This window comes from Canis lupus, chromosome 2, assembly GCF_011100685.1.
Source record: "Canis lupus familiaris isolate Mischka breed German Shepherd chromosome 2, alternate assembly UU_Cfam_GSD_1.0, whole genome shotgun sequence".
NCBI classification, from domain to species: domain Eukaryota; kingdom Metazoa; phylum Chordata; class Mammalia; order Carnivora; family Canidae; genus Canis; species Canis lupus.
This window is the reverse complement of record NC_049223.1, coordinates 22,008,881-22,026,826: the sequence shown is the minus strand read 5'-3', so window position 1 is coordinate 22,026,826 and position 17,946 is coordinate 22,008,881. Positions and strand designations below refer to the sequence as shown.

The window sequence follows — 17,946 nt, the reverse complement described above, 5'->3', positions numbered from 1 at the left end:
ACGCCCAAGTGTTCAGCACACGTGTGTTGAATGAATGGATGAATGAATGGGGTAACATCAGCACCTGAACCTGTCCATCATTCTTTTCCCAATGGCTCCTCCCCAGGGAGCATAATGGCAAGGAGGTTCCCCCGCCAGAGCCAGTCTCCTTCCTAGGGCTGCTCTTCCCTCTCGCCCCCAGCTAGGGAGACACGGAGTCCCGCTCCTTCTCTTTCTTATACTTGAGCACATGGGGTTGTGTGCTCAAGGCAGCTCGATGTATCTCTCGCTATTCCAACAGCTTTTTTTTCTTTTTCTTTTTTTTTTTTTTTAAAGATTTTATTTATTTATTCAGGAGAGACAGAGGCAAAGACACAGGCAGAGGGAGAAGCAGGCTCCCTGTGGAGGGCCTGATACGGGCCTCGATTCCAGGACCCCAGGACTACACCCTGAGCCTAATGCAGGTACTCAGCCACTGAGCCACCCAGGCGTCCCTCCAACAGCTTAATTTTATTTTTTTAAAGATTTTATTTATTTACGAGAGACGCAGAGAGAGGCAGAGAGAGAGAGGCAGGCTCCCTACAAGAAGCCCAATGTGGGACTCCGGGATCACGACCTGAGCCAAAGGCAGATGCTCAACCACTGAGACATCCAAGTGCCCCCCTCCAACAGCTTCTCAACAGGACTTCCTGCTTTAGGCCAGTGACTCGTAAACGTGCAGGGGGGAGGGCATCCTAGGGTCTTGGGCCAAATAACATGATGTGGGCCCCCTTCCAGATAGTTCCATGGCCCAAGAGCTGCATGAAGCTCTAGGGGCATTGTGGCAGTTGGGGCAGGCTGGTGTCAGGCTTCCAGGAGGTGCGGGTACGCGAGGGGCTCCAGCTGGGTGTTCTTATTTTTGCAAGCACCTCACCCTGCACTTTCGCACCAGCAATCCAGCTGCTGGCTTCTGTGGCAGCTGCTCCCCACCCACCACCTCACGCCCACCGCTGCTGGCAGCTGCAGAGTAGCTCAGGGCCCTGTGAAGCGAGGACCCACAATCAGACCTCGAAGAGGCCAGGAGAGAATGGACAGACCGGCCTGGGGGTACTCCAGGCTGGGGGGGCTGGGGGGTTGGGAGGGCCGGGGAGGGGGGAGGGGGCGGGGCCCAGTGAGGAGTGGCGCCCTCCTACGTTCAGAGAGGAGAATAAAGCAATTATGTCTTACCAGCCACTTTGCATTAAAGAAGATTGATTTGTCCTTCTGATGTGTTGTTTCCATAGAAGCAGGGCTTAACCTTTTAAGTGAAGATTATAAAGCTACCTAATTCATTTAAAATTAGGCTTCAAGCCTATCAGTACTTAATGCTCAAGTGTTACAGTGGGACCGGCTCCTGCCATTCGTCTGACTGCCATGCAGAGCCTACTTGTATTTGAAGACGCTCTTTCGGGTGGCAATCTAGTTTGTTTATTTTTTAAAATTAGCTTCCTAAGGAGATAGGGCTTTCTGTGTAAGATCACCCGAGTATTAATAAATACCTTTTAATTAATGATTAGCACTGACTCCTCTTCATAAACACGGGAGGACTGGCACACAGGCACAGAACAGGCACGTTCAATTAAAGTAATTTATTGTGTTCTTCTGGAACGGACATAAAGAGCATCTTGGGAATTGATAGCACAACACAATGTTATACACCATTTCACAACTAGCCTTGTGTTGAAAGTGTTTTAAAGAACATAGTCATTTTAAAAAATCTAAATATTTACATATTAATAAAACATATATACAGAAGATTGAGACATTATCCATAGATATGGAATACTTTTTTTTTTTTTACTAAGAAAGCCTATAAAAAGGATTTCTGAATAAAGTCTGAACAGTAGTCACAGTAAGTAAACACAAATACAATTTTAATGTACAAAATATGATTTCACTGTTGCAGTTCTGTGATATGTATTTCCAATTTGTGGATGCATTGCACGTACTCGTGAGTTGAGCAATCCCCACCCTTCCTCAAGTATTGAAAAATCCAAGCTGTCACCCAGTCTTGGAAGGAAGTGCTTTCGAAGGTTCGTGATGCATATTTAACAGATCCCGCAGTTGTAAGGTAAATATTTCTACCTTTTAGTAGCAACATACCCATCTTACTGTAATAGAGTTGAAAGGTCACTAATTAATCTTTTCCCTTCCCTTGAGAAATATTTCCTTCTGAGGGGCAGAAGACAAATTTTAAAACATACGTTGCAGAACAACAAAAGCCCTGGTTTGTAGGACTTCATCAGGCCACCGGATGATGACCAATGGGACCAGTTTCAGGGAAGGGATTACTAACTGGCCTAAAAATGTAAAAGGCCAGTAACTATAGGATGTGATGGGAACACTTTCTCTGAACCTTCCTTGTAGCTTCAGAAATAAGACAAATAAAAGATGCACAGATATGAGATGTAGCTGTCTAGCAGTTAGATTGATTCCACAAGCCACACCTAGAACCGGCTTTGTCACATTTCAGGGATGCCTATGTACTGTCTTCGGTTGATGAGCTGGTCTTCAGTGGAACACAGGATTGCCCCGGAGCTCCCCTCCCAGCTCAGGCTGAGCCGTTCAGTGCGAGATGGCACAGGTACCTTGGACAGGGTGCCTCTACAAGAACTTTGAGCTCTAATCCTCCATGACTTAGTTAAAGCAAGTGCTAGGGAAGGGTGTGTAATGGTCAGCACAACAATATTTTCCCCCTCTGGTTTGGTATTTCTACGGTCCCAATTTCTTTCCAGCCAATTTTTGGCTTTGGGTCAAGTGCCCGAGATTTCATGGTAATTTGCTTTCTACAGTGAATGAGGGCTACGTGCAATGTTTCTAAGTAAAATGGTATTTTTAAGTTCACCATCTTTTTGGAGAAGGGAATCTGGAGGTAAAGATTTCTGTAAAACAATACCCACATGGCAAGCTATCTCTTTAGTATAATCCCATATTTTCATATGTCGGTTTCATAGGAAGTGGAGGGCGAGTGTACTAGGAACCAAATAAAGTATATAATATTATGTACGTTTGTGGCTGGTTGCCACACCATGCCAAAACCCTGGACCCCACAGTTTAAAACCATCTGTGGAAACAGTTGTTAGGTATCATATGGGTCACCGGTTACTTTGAGTTTCTCACTTTTTAATTAGTTATTTTGTCACTGGGTTGACACAATCTTTGTGAAAAGTTTTTCTTTCTCAAGAATTCGTAGATCCTTCGCACTTATTCAGTTACAAATGGCTATCTTTGGAGGAACTGATGTCACAAATGATTTCGTCTAATAGGTCAGAGCTATCCTGTCTCCCACAACAACTTTTTCGTCTTCTAAGCTGCTGAAGGCCTAATTAATGCTGGCCTTCCCAACTGCTCCCTCAGCGCTGGAAAGAGCTATCCTCCTTTATACAGCATCTAAGCAGTGCACATTAAAATAAAAATGCTTCTAATCTCTGTAATGTTCACATTGAGCTTATGAAGAAAAAAAGAACTGCTTTTTAATGAACAATGAACGCAATGGTCATACGCTGGACTTTTAGAAGGTAATGAATGAGTCAACTCTAAAAACGATTTCTAAAGACCTCAAACTGGAGGCTTGATGATCACATGTGACAAAGTCTATGAAAACTATTCAGATATGACAGGAAAGCTTCACAGAACACCCACACTTTGCAGTAACCTGAAACGCTACGTGGATCTCTGAGGGAATTCAAACGGCAGAGTTACATGTACTAATGAACAATGTCACTACAAGGGGAGTCTAGGCAGTGAAATCTGGCTCTGTGTCTTCCGTGTTTCCTCTCCTGGTGTCAAATATATTACCTACAACAGAGACAAGACAATGAAGAGGGGGCCACTTCTCTAGAAGAGAACTGCACACTTTTCTGGGACGGGGTTAGAAGCCAAGTATGCTGGGTCGGTGGAGAACCTCGCTGATGAAGTATCTGTTTCGCATTTAAATCACTAATTTTTTGGCCAAGGCTTTAGTTGTGCTGAGTGAGCAATTTTGGCCACTGGAAATCTGTAATGATTATTTTTACAGGAAAGTCCATGACTGTGTGTTACTATTGGAGTTAGGTCCACATATTGTCCAGGAATAGAATATGGCTAAATAAAATACGGTTTACCTGTAAAAGAGAACATGATGCAGCTATTAAAATAATGTGTATGAAGACTTGTGGAAAGTGGAAAATGCTGGTTAGGTCAAAAAAAAGAAAAAGAAAAAAAACCCCTTAGGAAACAAAATATTATGTATTTGACCTTCACTGTGTAAGTAAATAAAATAAATAGAAAAATCGGGAGGGGGGAATATTCAATAATAGTTGTCTCTGAGTGGTAACATTAATTTATAGTTTCTTCCTTTACTTTTGTTAATTGTTTAGAAGTATGTAAAAGATTGCTGATGTATGACAAAAATGGCTAGGCCCCGGTGAGCTCTGTGCTACCTCCTTTCTAAATTTTAGAAAGCACTGTTTTGATTTTACTTTCTCTGTCCTTTTTTTTTTTTTTTTTTTTTTTCTACCTGGCACAGAGTGTTCCCCAGTCCTGGGTGGTTTCTCGGGGTTATCACAGTGCGTTGTCTGCACCCGCAGCCGCCTCACACGGGACCGGGGCTCCCCGAGGGTGGGCGTTTGTTCACAAAACCTGACAGTGCTGAATCCTGGGAGCTGCTCCAGCACGCTTATGGCTTACTGACAGGGTGGTGAGGGAAAAGAAATGAGGAAAATGTGTTCTTCCACTATAAAAGCGGCACACGTTGTGGTTAAAACCAGACAAGCAGAAGGTTGCTTCCATGTAGTGGACTGAGACACATACATATCCTTGGGCTGCCTGCCTGTAACCCTGACTTGGTTGATTCTGGTTCATGGACACACTTAAAGGATTTACACCCTCTTCCTGCCCCTCCCGGCATAGCAGAATTTGGAAGAAGGATAAAGACCTTCAAACGGTAATAAAAGGTGTTGCTTAATCTCTCAAAAGGAGCCACACGGTTGCCAGCTGAGATAAAAGAGATAAGGAAGGTCTGATGAGGGAGTCTTAAAGGCAGGGGTGAAGCGAGGTGTGCAGGAAAGGCACACTTCCCCTCTGGGGCAGTGTCCTGGGGCCCACGCGGGGAGGGAGGGTTGGTGTAGTGCTGTCTTCACAGATGCCGCCCCGACCCCAGATTTTACTTTAGAGGCGATTGAGACTCGCTAGTCTCACCAAGACAATCTCATTTCAACACTGTGAAATAAATTTAAGCACCAATCTGCCAACTTCTTTCCCCCTTTGCTACAGGATCAACAGTATTATTGGTCGTGCTCTTTAGTCATTTGTATCAAGTGTGGGTAGTCTAGTGAAGACACCTGCAGGGTGGCCTACCACTACTGTCTCTGGCAGGACCTTGCGGCCTTGGGCAAGGTTTGAGGACTCCCAATGAGTGAGTTTCAACTGCAGAGGACTTCAGGCAGACTTACGACAGGCATTCTAATTGTGAAGACACACAGTGGAATGGAATCCTAAAGGGATTAGTACATCCATCGACTCTTAGGGTCTTTTAAGAAACATGCAGAGGAAAGCTGGCTTTGGCTTAGATGTGAGAAAGCTATGCGGTATAATGGCTGGAAGTCGAGAGGCCGGGGCTCGGGCCGGGCCACCAACCAGCTGTGAGACCTTGAGAAAGTCATTTAGTGTTTCTGGGCCTCAGGCTTTTTTACCTGTAAAATAAAAGGACTGGATAAAAAGAAGGGAAGGGACTAGATGATCTCTAACGTTTCTTCTTTTCTCAGATTCCTTGAAATTCTTTAGTTCCACGAGATGGTTCTATCAGCCTGTGTTCAACTCCCTCATCTGAAGCATCTCTCTGCCTCCATCTTCAGACGGAAAATGCAAAGGTATCATTTCAAGGGGAATGGTTTTCAAATAAGGATAGCAGTACTGCTAATAATTATGAAGCCCAAAGTGTGTGGATGACCGTGAGGAAGGGGGCAGCTCATGGACCTCAGGGCAGCATAGGTGGGGAAGAAAGCTGGAAGGCACAACCAAACAGCTGGGATTCTTCCAAACTGCCTCCTGAAATGCGCCATTTCATTACTGGTAGTAATATTTCATGCGTCTACTGGGAGTGGGCCAGGTGTGATAAGAACAAGGCTAATAGGAGTCGTCATGATGGACAAGGACAAGATGGGAAGGAACAGTAGAGATCATGCATTTCAATTATCTTAATTCATAAATGTGGAAACATAGCCAAACAAGCAGAGAACTCCCTCTCCTATAATGGCTGTATGCAGGAAGAACTTGATGTAAGCGGGCTGTTTTCACGCTATGCGCCTCAGTTCATTTATTTGACCATCGATCTGTTGCCTAGCTACGTGGTGACCGGGAAAGCCCGTGCATCACTTACATGGGTGAGCTTTCTTGCGGTCCTGACCTGCGTCTATCCTACACCTGCAAACTCTGCTTTCCTTGCCATCCCCGGACAGGCGCTACCAGTGAACACCTGACCTGGAGGAGCTCCTACAAAGATTAGCTCCTCCTCTTCTATTTGCCAGGGTTTTTTTTTTTTTTTTAAAGATTTTATTTATTTATTCATGAGAAACGAGACAGAGAGAGGGAGGCAGACACACAGGCAGAGGGAGAAGCAGGCTCCATGCAACGAGCCCGACGTGGGACTTGATACCAGGTTTCCAGGATCACGCCCTGGGCTGAAAGCGGTGCTAAACCACTGAGCCACCCGGGCTGCCCTATTTGCGAGATTTTATGGAAAAACTTATCATCCCTACATCTGGAGTTGAGCTTTTTTCACTTAGAGGTTTTTTTTGCGGGGGAGGTGTCTGAGGTTTGTGGGCAGAGAAGTCTCCAGGTAGTCTTTTGAGGGTGGTCGTTAAAGAGTCCTGATCATCACATGGCTCAGGGATCGGACCCTGTCCCTGGGGCTCTCGGGTAGGAAACGACACAGAGGCAGGAGGCCAAGGTCAGAGTCAAATACTACGAAGTCGGATGGTGGTCTGTGGCTTCGCACTGCAGCAGATGTTGCAGTGAAACGCTCTACTCAGCTGATCTGTTTCTAGGACGGGGAATGTGCACCCAGGCTAGAGGGACAGGCTTACTCTATCACTCCGTTTTCACTGGGTGCCTGTTAAAGGAGGAGCAGTGACCTCCTGCCTCTCAAAACCCTTTCGGGAGAGATGGATGAGGACAGAATGTATGTCAATTTTATCAAAAACCTGGTGGTCCTTTTTCTAGGAAGAAATAGCATTTCATGTTAAAGTACTTTTAAGGTCTACGGGTTTTGGGAAGCATGATGTTGTGACACTAAGTTCTTAGGACTTGTTGCTCTGAGGTTCTTGAGGATATGAGACCATGTGAGAAAAATGGAGCTTTTCATACTCCATGTAAAAATATCTCTGAACACAGGGCCCTGAGAACCTCTGATTACAAGGGTCTGGGCCAGAAGCCATTTGCTCAAGTGTCTGCGTCTCTGACGTTTCAAACATTTTCAATGCAAATATTTTCATGCGCTGTATTTTCCAGCGGGTGATGAAAAGGTAAATGTGTTTTACCTGTTGGTGGTAGAGAAATGCTGTCCAGTCTTTCATCACCGTCAGCTACCTCTGCTGGTTACAAACATAAAACACAAATCTCATTAGTTTCAGGGAGCACATTCATTTCCCTGAATACAGTAATGCAATTTAAAAACTCCAGTAATGCATAATAGTCTCAACTTTCTTCCTCGTTGGTTCACGGTACAGATTTTAGTACCATTAGTTAAAGTATTTTTTTAAGATAATGATATAAAATCTTTTTTCCTGCATTAAGTTTTTTGGAAGTCTCTTATGAACCTTATTCTATCAATCGTTGATGATCTTAGTTCATTTTCCCTTGTTTGCATAGGCTTAAATATCCATCAAGAATCTGGGGGGTATTGTTTGAATATGATCATCGAAGGACAGACGTCAGTGAATCCCTGTGGTAGAATTTTCCCTTGTCCTCCCCAGAACCGTCCCCGTGGGGGAGGCTTAGGAAATCCCAAGAACCAGCCTTTCTTTGGAGATGACTGAAATTCAGATCCTAGAGCTGCCTGTCTGAAATCGGCATCAATTCAGTCATAAAGGAAATCAGAAGGAGTAAGTGTATCTTCAAAAGATTCGTCACGTCTCTGTTTCAAAGTGCAAACCTTTGCTCACGCCTGATATGTTTTATTTTATTTTATTTTTTTTTTGCCTGATATGTTTTAATCTCCTTAAGGGTTTTGCAAAGGTAGGTCCTTCAGTCACAGAAAACCCTCCATTAAATACAAAAAAAGAAAGTGCTCGCATGTCTCCCGATAACTGATGGGCTTGCCACTCTCCCCAGCATGCTGGGAACAGGTCACCACGTTTCATCACGGCCACTTGGATAATTTCGCCCGTTGCTCCCTGGGCCCCGGGGCTAGTTCCCTCTCCCAGCCACCCTCCTGCTGCCTGCATCAGGGTGCGTGGGGCTGGTCCCACGGGGGCTGCCACGTGCCATCATCACGTTGTAATGCTGAGCCGGTGGGAAGCAAAAGTAATGCTGCACTCCTGTGTTTATTGCTGAGGCTTTCAACACAATCGGGGGCCAATACGGCTAGAAACATTCAAAGACTTTCACTCTGGCTCATCCCCTAACACCTTGTCCTCAGATCGCTACACACTGGCGCTGGTGAAAGACCCATTGTCTACTGACCTGCTGAATCCACCAGAGAGAAAACGCTGAGAGGAGACACGGTAGTTAAGACCAGTTTGGGGCAGAGAAGAGTTTCTGCTCCTCTTCTCTAAAATGATGTTATAGGTGAATATTTAATAACGAAACATTTGATTCAAGTGATAGGAAAAATGGTAAGATTAAAAATGTTAACATAGGCTTATAGACAAAATACAGGACATACTAAAATGCGAAGTGTTCCTCTCCGGATGAAAGGCTTGTAGGCATTTAAACTTTTGTTCTTTGGGTTTTTTTTTTTTTTTTTTTTTTTTAAGATTTTATTTATTCGTGAGAGACACAGAGAGAAGCAGACACACAGGCAGAGGGAGAAGCAGGCTCCCCGCAGGGAGCCTGATGTAGGACTGGATCCCAGGACCCGAGGATCATGCCCTGGGCCAAAGGTGGACGCTCAACCACTGAGCCACCCAGGTGTCCTTGTTCTTTGGGTTTTAAAAATTATTCTATATACTTAGAAAATAATGGGGGGGGGGCGCGTGGGTGGCTCATTTGGTGAAGTGTCTGCCTTCTGCTCAGGTCGTGATCTCAGGGTCCTGGGATCAAGTTCTGCAGCAGGCACCCTGCCCAGCGGGGAGTCTGCTTCTCTCTCACTCTCTGCTCCTCCCTCCCAGCTCGTGCTTGCTCTCTCTCAAATAAATAAAAATCTTCAACTAATGAACAAATGTTATTTTTATGAGAGAAGACACTATTTTCTTCTAAATGGTCTGAGTGAATTTGAGGAGGGTGATGAATTACGTGGTAGTCCTTTCATTGTCTAGGATTTAAAAAAATTTTTTTTTAAATTTTCAACATTATTAGTATTGAAAGCCACCACCATTTATTAACTGTTTACCATTTACTGAGCACTTTACATACATCATCTAACTCTTAGAAAACCCTACAAGGTAGGGCTATTATTCTGCTCATTTTAACAAATGAAACCACCAAGACAGAGGTTAAGAGACTGAGGGAATATGGGGTGCCTGGCTGGCTCAGGAAGAGTGTATGGCTCTTGATCTTGGGGTTGTGGGTTCGAGCCCCATGCTGGGTGTAGAGATTGCTAGATAATAATAATAACAAAACTTAAAAAAAAAAAAGATTAAGGGAATGTAGCTAGTAAGTGACACTGTAAAGGCTGTGAGTCAGGTGCAAACCTGGGCTCTTAATCTCTTTGCTATGAATAGTCCAGATGTATTTCGCATGGTATCACTGTGAGCTAATTTTTAAAATCTTCTAGTTCATTGTATACTTCAGTCACTTTCCCTACATATATACTTTCTCTTTAGTTATATAACAAAACCCTTCCCTTTTTAATTTAGCCATTCTCACTTTTAAAAACCAGGCCTATACAATCCTGTGCTATAGTAAAAACAAAATGTTCACATCTGAAAAATATACAAATTATTGCATGCAAATTCGTGTGTGCTGGCTGCAGGAGCAGGACCAAGTGTCACAGGTGAAGAACACGGCTGTGCTCCTTAAATTTAATTATAACATCTATCTGTAACAACGAGCTCCTAGTCCTTCTCCTCAGGTGACAGTCAAGTTGTGAAATTTAGAAAAGATTGAGCAAGTCCAATAAAAATTTAATAGCAGTGACAGCTTTGCTCTTGGATCTCCCACAAATAAAAAACTGTGGTTTCAGCTCTGAGGAAATAGCCTAATGAAAATGATTAAAAATCCACACTAGCAAAGGAATCATTCCAGTTATAGGAGAAAATTATTACATGTGACGAGAGTCCCCAGATGAATTTCTATGTGGATTCGCATAACTACCTTTCAGATCTGTGTGGGGCACTTCTCTTTCCTAGAGGCAGGGTGGGCTTCCATAAGCAGCGAGCTGACTGGCTTGCACAGTGGGGTCTGTACCTAATTCCAGGAATTGCACCAAATATGATAAATAAGGTTGAAGTTATAGAATGTCTACGAGACACTGTTCGTATTATTGTCTGGACTGGGAATACTCAAGATGAAAAAACGTGAGTGGGAGCAACGTTATTGACCCAGGCCACTCAGTTCCTATCAGCCTCAGGAAGGAAAGGCAAGTGGCTCTAATGTCTATCTGCTAGGGTCCCACTTTGGTGCTGCTTAAGGAGAATGCGGCGAAAAGAGCATTTGACAAAACTGGAAGATAAAACCTTTCTGGCAGGTCACCGCTGATGCGCTGTCCTTTGGTCTAGTTTGGTTTGCAGGTCAGGGCTAGTTTTGTCCTCAAGCCATCTTCCCCCTTTCAGATGCAGGAACGAACCTGCCAGGAAGGCAGAGAAGTGCCCAAGGCGCCAATCACAAATATCTAGGTGGACCATCTAAGCCCAGTGGTTAGATGTGAAAACACCCTAAATCAAATATGATGATGACTCTGGAACCAGGCAGCCAACATCCTGAGCTCGTGAGAGGCTCCCACAGGAGGGGAAGGGTAAGGGAGTGGCCTACAGTTTGGATCCCACACTGCAGAAGTGGGCAGGTGGGTGTGAACCAGGTGTGTCAAATGAATTACACAAATGCTGAGAGGTTAAGAAGGGGTTCACTGGCCAGTCTGCGGGAAATCCAACCAGTAATGTGGAGGGAAGTCCCCACTGTGTGCATGTGTGTTCTTTGGGGGGAAGCAGGGAAGGGATTGGAGACCAGAACTCATAGTAATTGGTCTCAGCATCTGGCACTAGGGAAAAAAAAAGACGTGTGCTTATGTATAAAAGATATGGTATGAGAAAATAAAATTTATCTTTTATTTATCAAACATAAATTTATATGAAGATCAACTTTTCCAACCAGCTTACAAATGGATTTCCCATCTTCCTCGTTAAAAAATGAATGGTATGGAAACCATACACTGAAGATGTTTCCACACTACCTTACAACGAAGAGACACAACTTAAACCAAATTTCCTATTTTAGTCATGCAACCTGCTTTCAGTGTTGGAAACACAATTCAACTGAGTAAATGCGAAGATCTAGTTGGCTTTGAAGTGATTCAGGAACCAGGCAGTGTCCCATCCAGCAAATAGAGGGGAGCTCCAAAGGGCTCCAGCAAAGTGTTACGGTTTTAAGAGGACGGGGAAGTCATAAACAGAAAAAAGGATAATTGTGGGAAAGGCCACCTTCCTCTGGGGACAAGAGGGTCTTATTAGGTGGACTGCCTCCTCTTGCTCTGGGAGATGGAGAGGGTCCCGGCCAGAAAACTGCTGACTGATCAGTTAAGACTACGTTCCCAGGGGAGGCTGAAAGTACCATCAGGTGAAGTACTGAGCCTGCTTGGTGATATGGCCCGAGCACGAGAGACTCCACTTTGGGCCTGTGGTTCTCCTTTTAACACCAGCAAGGCTGTTTCTGTCTCTCTGAAAATAGCCTTCCACAACACACTTGATATATACTCAATACTCTACTTTTCATGTCTTCTACCTTCAAGGGTTTCTCCTCAAACTTAAACTTTTCAAGTCCCCCTGGGACTTGTAATCATTCTCAAGCCAGAGGTGCATGTTCTGTAGCATGAAGCTGTCGTCTTCCTTCCACTGAGTTGTCTCTGCAGCTCCTGGATAAGTAGCGTCGGTACTCTGGATTTATACAGCTCTTGCCCCTCAAATTCCCAAGTTGCTTGGAGTAGTTCCCACATTTTCCCTTTCTGCCCCCACCCCTCAGGAAGCAGGCAGCTTCTGTGGATTGTAGGTAGAAGGAGTGAAGTGCTAACCAACCTCCGGCCTAGAAGCTGGGGGCATCCTCGGGACCAAAGGGAAGCCAAGTTGCCGGTTCTTGGGGTACTCTGGCCTTTTGTTCTCTTCTGGGCTTACAGAGCATTAAAGTCAGGTCTCTGCTGCGGCAGATGTCAGCGTTCTCTCAGGCCTGACTATTCTACTTAGTGTCTTTGATCTGGGCGGGGGCTTCAACAATTTCCCCAATAGGTAAATAGAGTCCTGACATACCCAAACAGGTCAGACCACCAAGGCAGGGCCAACCTAATACTTACTAACAAAAACACCATTCAGGCTTTAATAAGTGAAATCTGCTCTGGGAAATGAAACTGAGGAGACACGGCGCCCCACGTGGCATCAGTGCTCAGTAAGGGGTTATTTGCTGTGGACTCTATTGGGCAGTTGTCTTTTGATAACACCCGTCATTCAATTGTAAAAAAAAAAAAAAACAAAACTTTCCGTCCTCAGCTCTTTCCTGGAGCCTGACATCTAAGGAGGCTGAGGTAATGAAAGGCGGCCTTTGTGAGGCCAGTCAGGCTGAGGCAGGAGAGACCTGTAGCCTAAGGAGGGGTGAGACACCCACCAGCCAGGAGTTAATCTTCCTCAGTGTTACTCAGTTAATCTACCTGAAGAGGGTGAGGCCACTGGGACTCCAGACTCACAGCCTATGTGGGAGGAAGGGAGACGAGGGGAAACAGAGGGGACTAAGGATGTAGGGGGCCGAGAAGGAAATGAGAGTCCCTCATTCCCAGGGACAGAGCTCAGGGATGCTGCCCCCTGGGTTCTGGGGGTCATGAAATAAGTACTTGAATGCTAAGTAAGGAACTGGTGGGAGAGTCTCATGTGACCAGGATCAGCTAAACAGTAAGACCTCTTCACTGTGGGTTATTGTCTCCTTTCCAATGACTGATCTGCTGGCTCACTCAACGAATATTCTCGCATGTCCACCATGTGCCACATACTTGGGATCGAAACACGCTGCAGATGCAGACTCTGCTCCTGAGGATCTCATGGTCAGTGGGGGAGACACAGGAGTGCCATTATTCTGGGGGCAGAAGACCAAAGGGCCAGGGCTACCTCTGAAGGCTCCAGGAGGAAGTAACCTTTAAGATCTGTGACGAGAGGAGGTGCCGCCTCCCAGGCAGAGGGAAAGCATGTGTGTGAGAGCCCAGCACGTTTCAGGACAGGAGGGTATCTGATGAGGCTCGATGCACAGGCCTAAGACTGGAGTAGGTGACTAGGATGGGCCATCTGTCAAGGGCCCTGGGTCCATGCTGAACGGGCCTGTAGAAGGGATGGTATTTGGGGAAGACAGGAAGCTGGCGAAGTCTCTCATCAGGAGTGGGACATGATCAGATCTAATTCTCAGAGAATGAAGTCTAGGGTCTCAGGTACGGCCACATCTGGAGCTGCACACTGATGGGCCATCGATGGTCGGACAGTTCAGGTCCTGGGTGAGGCTGGAGAATAACAACAGCACCAAGAATGGAAAGCCAGCCACTGGGTTTCAGAGGCGGGCCCAGGAGGCAGAGGCCGTGGACTTGATCGGAGGCAGCAGGAGACTTGGGAGGACAATCAGTCTGGGAAGCCCCAGAGCCCAAGGGAGGAGATCCCATGGAGTCAAAATCCACAAGCAGGTCAAGTAGAGTGTTAACGTCAACAGGAATCTGATCATCCGGGGGATACAGCAGGAGCTCCTGCCCTGGTGTGGGGCCACAGGGCAAAAGGCAACGGGTTCTGAAGTGGACAGGACGGGAAGCCGACCAAGGCAACGCAACCCCTTTGGGAGGAAGTCCGACCAACACTGTCCAGGAGAAAGAGCCAGCAGTGGTTTTAAGAACCAGCACGGATGGAGGAATAGCTGTGCTTTGTTCAGGGCTGGCAGAGAGAAGGAAGATAAGGGCATGATGTGTCGGCTCTGTGAGTGGCAATACTGACACGGGCTGATTCTAACACTGAAAACAGCCCCGAGGCAGGTATTAGCCTTGCTCTATAAATGGAGAGACCGAGGCTCCTCGAAGGTCCCAGGAATTTGTAATGGGCAGATGGGAGCCGGAAGGTGAGGCCCATTCTTCCCAGTGCACCCCACTGTGTTCACGTGCAGTCACGGTCATTGGTAGATGGAGAGAAAGGAGGCAGAGAGATTGGAGAGACCCGGGGGCCGGGCAAGCAAATGATCTATTTATTATCCAAGCCTGAAAACCCTTCACAGGCGAAGAGGTGAGAGTTGTGCTAGGACAACAGGAGCAGAGGGCCCACGGGGCACGGTGGGCTGTGTGGGCCCTGACCCAGCACACAGGCTATGCTTCCTCGGCTGCACAGACGTTTTCACAAGGCACACCAGGTTCATTTATGAAGACACCTACGTATGACATAGGTCTGGAACCTCACAACAACCAGGACGCAGGCTTTATCTTCCTAACCGCTTTGTGACACAGACACTGGGGACTGACTGGCCCAAGGGCCAGCTGGGGAAGAGCAGAGGAGAGACCCGAAGGCCAGGCCTTCTGGGCTCCACAACAACTTACTGCCCAAAGCAACAATACATTTCTACCAACGACAGATGGCCAGACAGCCGTGGCCCACTGCTTTTTATAAAGAGTATCAATTAGTATTAAAGGAAGCAAATGGAAAAAAAAAATCATCTAGCGCTAAATATTTTAGAGTCCTGATAGCTGCTTTACAGAAGAGGACTGGAGATGCACTGGGTCCCTTGCTCCCTGGTCTCGGGCATGGAGGCACTCCCCAGCCCGTGTGGGGAGCTCTCCTCACTGGGGGCAGGGGTCCGCCAGCTGATTCAGGCTCCTCACTGTGCCCAGGACACTGAGTTCACACAAGGGATGAGTCAGAGACCCAGGCCCGCGCGTGTGAGCTGCTGTCCTCCAGGCCTCCACACCACCCCGCTGTGCCACGGTCAAGTCAGCGTCTGGAGCCCGTCTCTGAAACCTACGCTCTGCAGCTATGGAAGCATGTAGGCTCTTGGCAGACCAGGCATCCTGAGGTTTGACTGGAATTGTTTGTTTGCTTAAAAAAAAGTCTGCAGATTTGTGGCCTCCTAGAGATGATTATTCTTACATGGTGACAGAAAACTGACTTCAGAGGAATTCCTTACTGGTAAATAGACCAACTGTCATTGAGACCCCAAATGACCAAATCTAAATAGTCCTAATTCAACTGGCATTCACTTACCTTGGTAACATCATCTCAGAACCACCAGAGCCAGATTTGAATAATATCTATGTGACTTCAAATCCCTTTGTCTATTCTATGCAGTTTTTCTGGTGGGAGGATTATTATTATTTATCTTTTTTACCTCAAGCCACTGGTACTTTTTATAAAGTCATGCTGATCCAAACACACAAAAACCATTAGCAAATAGAAGCAGATCACAAAAGAGAGGTCCAGCTTTGCAGGTAAGATGCACAAGGCCACAAATGAGATTAGCAATCTTCTTTGTTTGTACTAGTAAGAATAAATGACTTGATGTAATTTTTACTACTTAATCTTCAGGTGAATTTCAAAATTCACTTGAGTAAGACTTTAAAATGCAAAACCGCCGCACATTCTATAGAGCTTTTCCTTCAAAAGACAAAACAGTGAAGTGCCGTAGAGCAGAGAACTGTACTTTGTGACGTCTAAGAACTCAGTAAAGGGCTTCTCGCGATTCTTTTCCTGCAGCTTATTCATACCTGAGCCTCTTTTTAACCTTCTTCTGGCCAGTTTGATCTGATCCTGTAGAATCTGTACCCAGTCTCTTGGGCCAGGAAGTTTATCCACATGGTTAGCAGTACAGTATTTTTCTGTGAAGACTGAAAGAGAATGTTAAATATTGTTAAGTACTTTAACAAATAAAGCATGCAGATCTGAAATAGGAATCTATCCTAAGAAGAAAAAAAAAAAGTGTATTTCTAAAAGGCCTTAAGTTCCGCAGTGGGAACTTCAGTGTCTTCAGTGTCTATACTACGTTCCTTGGGTAAAGATGGAGATTGGCAGGACCCAATCTCCCAGCTTACATACAGCGTATGGTGCTTCAAAATGCAACTGGCTATACAAAATAAGTAGTTCTGATGTAACCACTCTATTTGTTCTACATCCATGTATACATGTCTTATATGAGCAGAGGAGAATATGTTACTTATGGGACTACTGGCACCATGACAAAATTCAGCAAATGGATCATTACTGTTGTTAAATCTGATCTCAGGCAAGATCACACAAAATGTAATGCAAGATTACACAAAAGGATGGCATTCTCATGGTGTTTCCCACTAACTCAATCAGCACTCAAATAATAATGCAGCTGTATCTTAATGCAAGTCCTGGTTGTACTTTGTTAGCCTCTCGTGTGCTGGGCTAGCACCTAGGAGAGCACCCAGCGAACTGTGGGGAGCGTTGTGGCAGGACAAGAGGGAGACAAGACGGTGGCCTTCTGAAAGCCACACAGCCATCCACACGCTGCTGCGGACATTTGGGCTTCCCTCCACTTTGGAGCACTTTCACACCCCATCTGTGCAACCTGCTCTCCGTAAGGACAAGGCGTAGCATGCGGTCACCTCACGCTGCCTTCTTGGTATTTAAAATACTGGCAGTTTTAATGTTTTAAAGGTTTCTGTTAAAAAGAAATGACAAGGGAAAATGTTGACAGATTCAGCCGTACAAAACTGTAAAATTTCTATTGAATGAAAAAGGAACATCTCATCAGAATAAGAAAAGCTGGCTGTGCTCAATATGACTGAAATGGTTCAATAACTACCACCAAAAAAAAAAAAAAAAAGTTCAAATACAAGTGAAACTTCAAAAGTCTCCATAGATAAATAGACAAAGCGTATGTAGGAAAACCGGTCAGCTAATATATAAACCAAAGAATTGCAAAACACACTCTATGGCTACTAAATTAGAAAAACAATGTTAGAAACTAATCCTTAATATTGATAAGCTCGTGGGGACCTGGCACATTCAAACACTACCGTTGGCATAAATGGCAAAACCCTTTTGGGAAATAAGGTGGTAAAATATGATGAGAGGCTTTTAAAACCTTATACCTGTGGCCTGAGCCTCTCACTCCCCGAAACTTATCCTAGGGAAATGATCTGAAAGGAGGAGGAAGGCCACATACAGAGGCAGTGGATCCAGTTGTGCAGGAAGCGATGGCCAGAAGCAGTGGGGAGGCTGGTTGTGAAGGGAGTGGGAGCTGGGGTGTCCCTGGAGGAAGCCACTGAGATCCTCTGAGTCAGGGCAGCACGAGTGAAGGGGGCAGGGGTGACCAGACCACCAGACCGGTATCTAGAACTGGTATTTTTGGTGAATCCTATGACCTGGTAAACATGGGAGAAAGGGAACATTTGAGGGGAAAGGTGGGCTGTACTGGGTTTAGTTGGGGACATGCTGATCTGGGGTGTTTGTAAAAGCACCCCTGTGGGGACCGCTGGCAGATATTTTGGCACAGAAGCCTGTAGTTCAGGGAAGGGATCCAGGGAGAAGATCTGGGCCTGAGAGGTGCATACCTATACGGTAGTCAGAACAGCAAGAAAAAAATGTTGGGCAAGGAGAACATACGGGATGAACAGAGCACTGGGCCAGGCATGGA

The 17,946-nt window shown here is 45.6% G+C and overlaps 1 protein-coding gene across 16 annotated transcripts in view; it reads right to left on the bottom strand.

Annotated features, from left to right (window-relative positions):
* Positions 1-1,571: 1,571 nt before the first annotated feature.
* BEND7 (BEN domain containing 7) overlaps positions 1,572-17,946 on the bottom strand; it is an 81,318-nt gene continuing 64,943 nt past the window's right edge. For 7 of the 16 annotated variants that reach the window (XM_038530088.1, XM_038530077.1, XM_038530086.1 and 4 more), the window contains 3 exons: positions 16,049-16,168; positions 7,515-7,568; positions 1,572-3,795 (listed from right to left, as the gene is read on the bottom strand). In XM_038530088.1, coding sequence (XP_038386016.1) covers positions 3,734-3,795; positions 7,515-7,568; positions 16,049-16,168 — 236 coding nt within the window. In that variant the 3' untranslated portion in view covers positions 1,572-3,733. Of the gene's footprint in view, positions 5,670-5,720; positions 5,826-7,514; positions 7,569-16,048; positions 16,169-17,946 lie in introns of those variants that run through there. The other 9 variants (XM_038530087.1, XM_038530074.1, XM_038530084.1 and 6 more) reach the window with 7 other exon arrangements.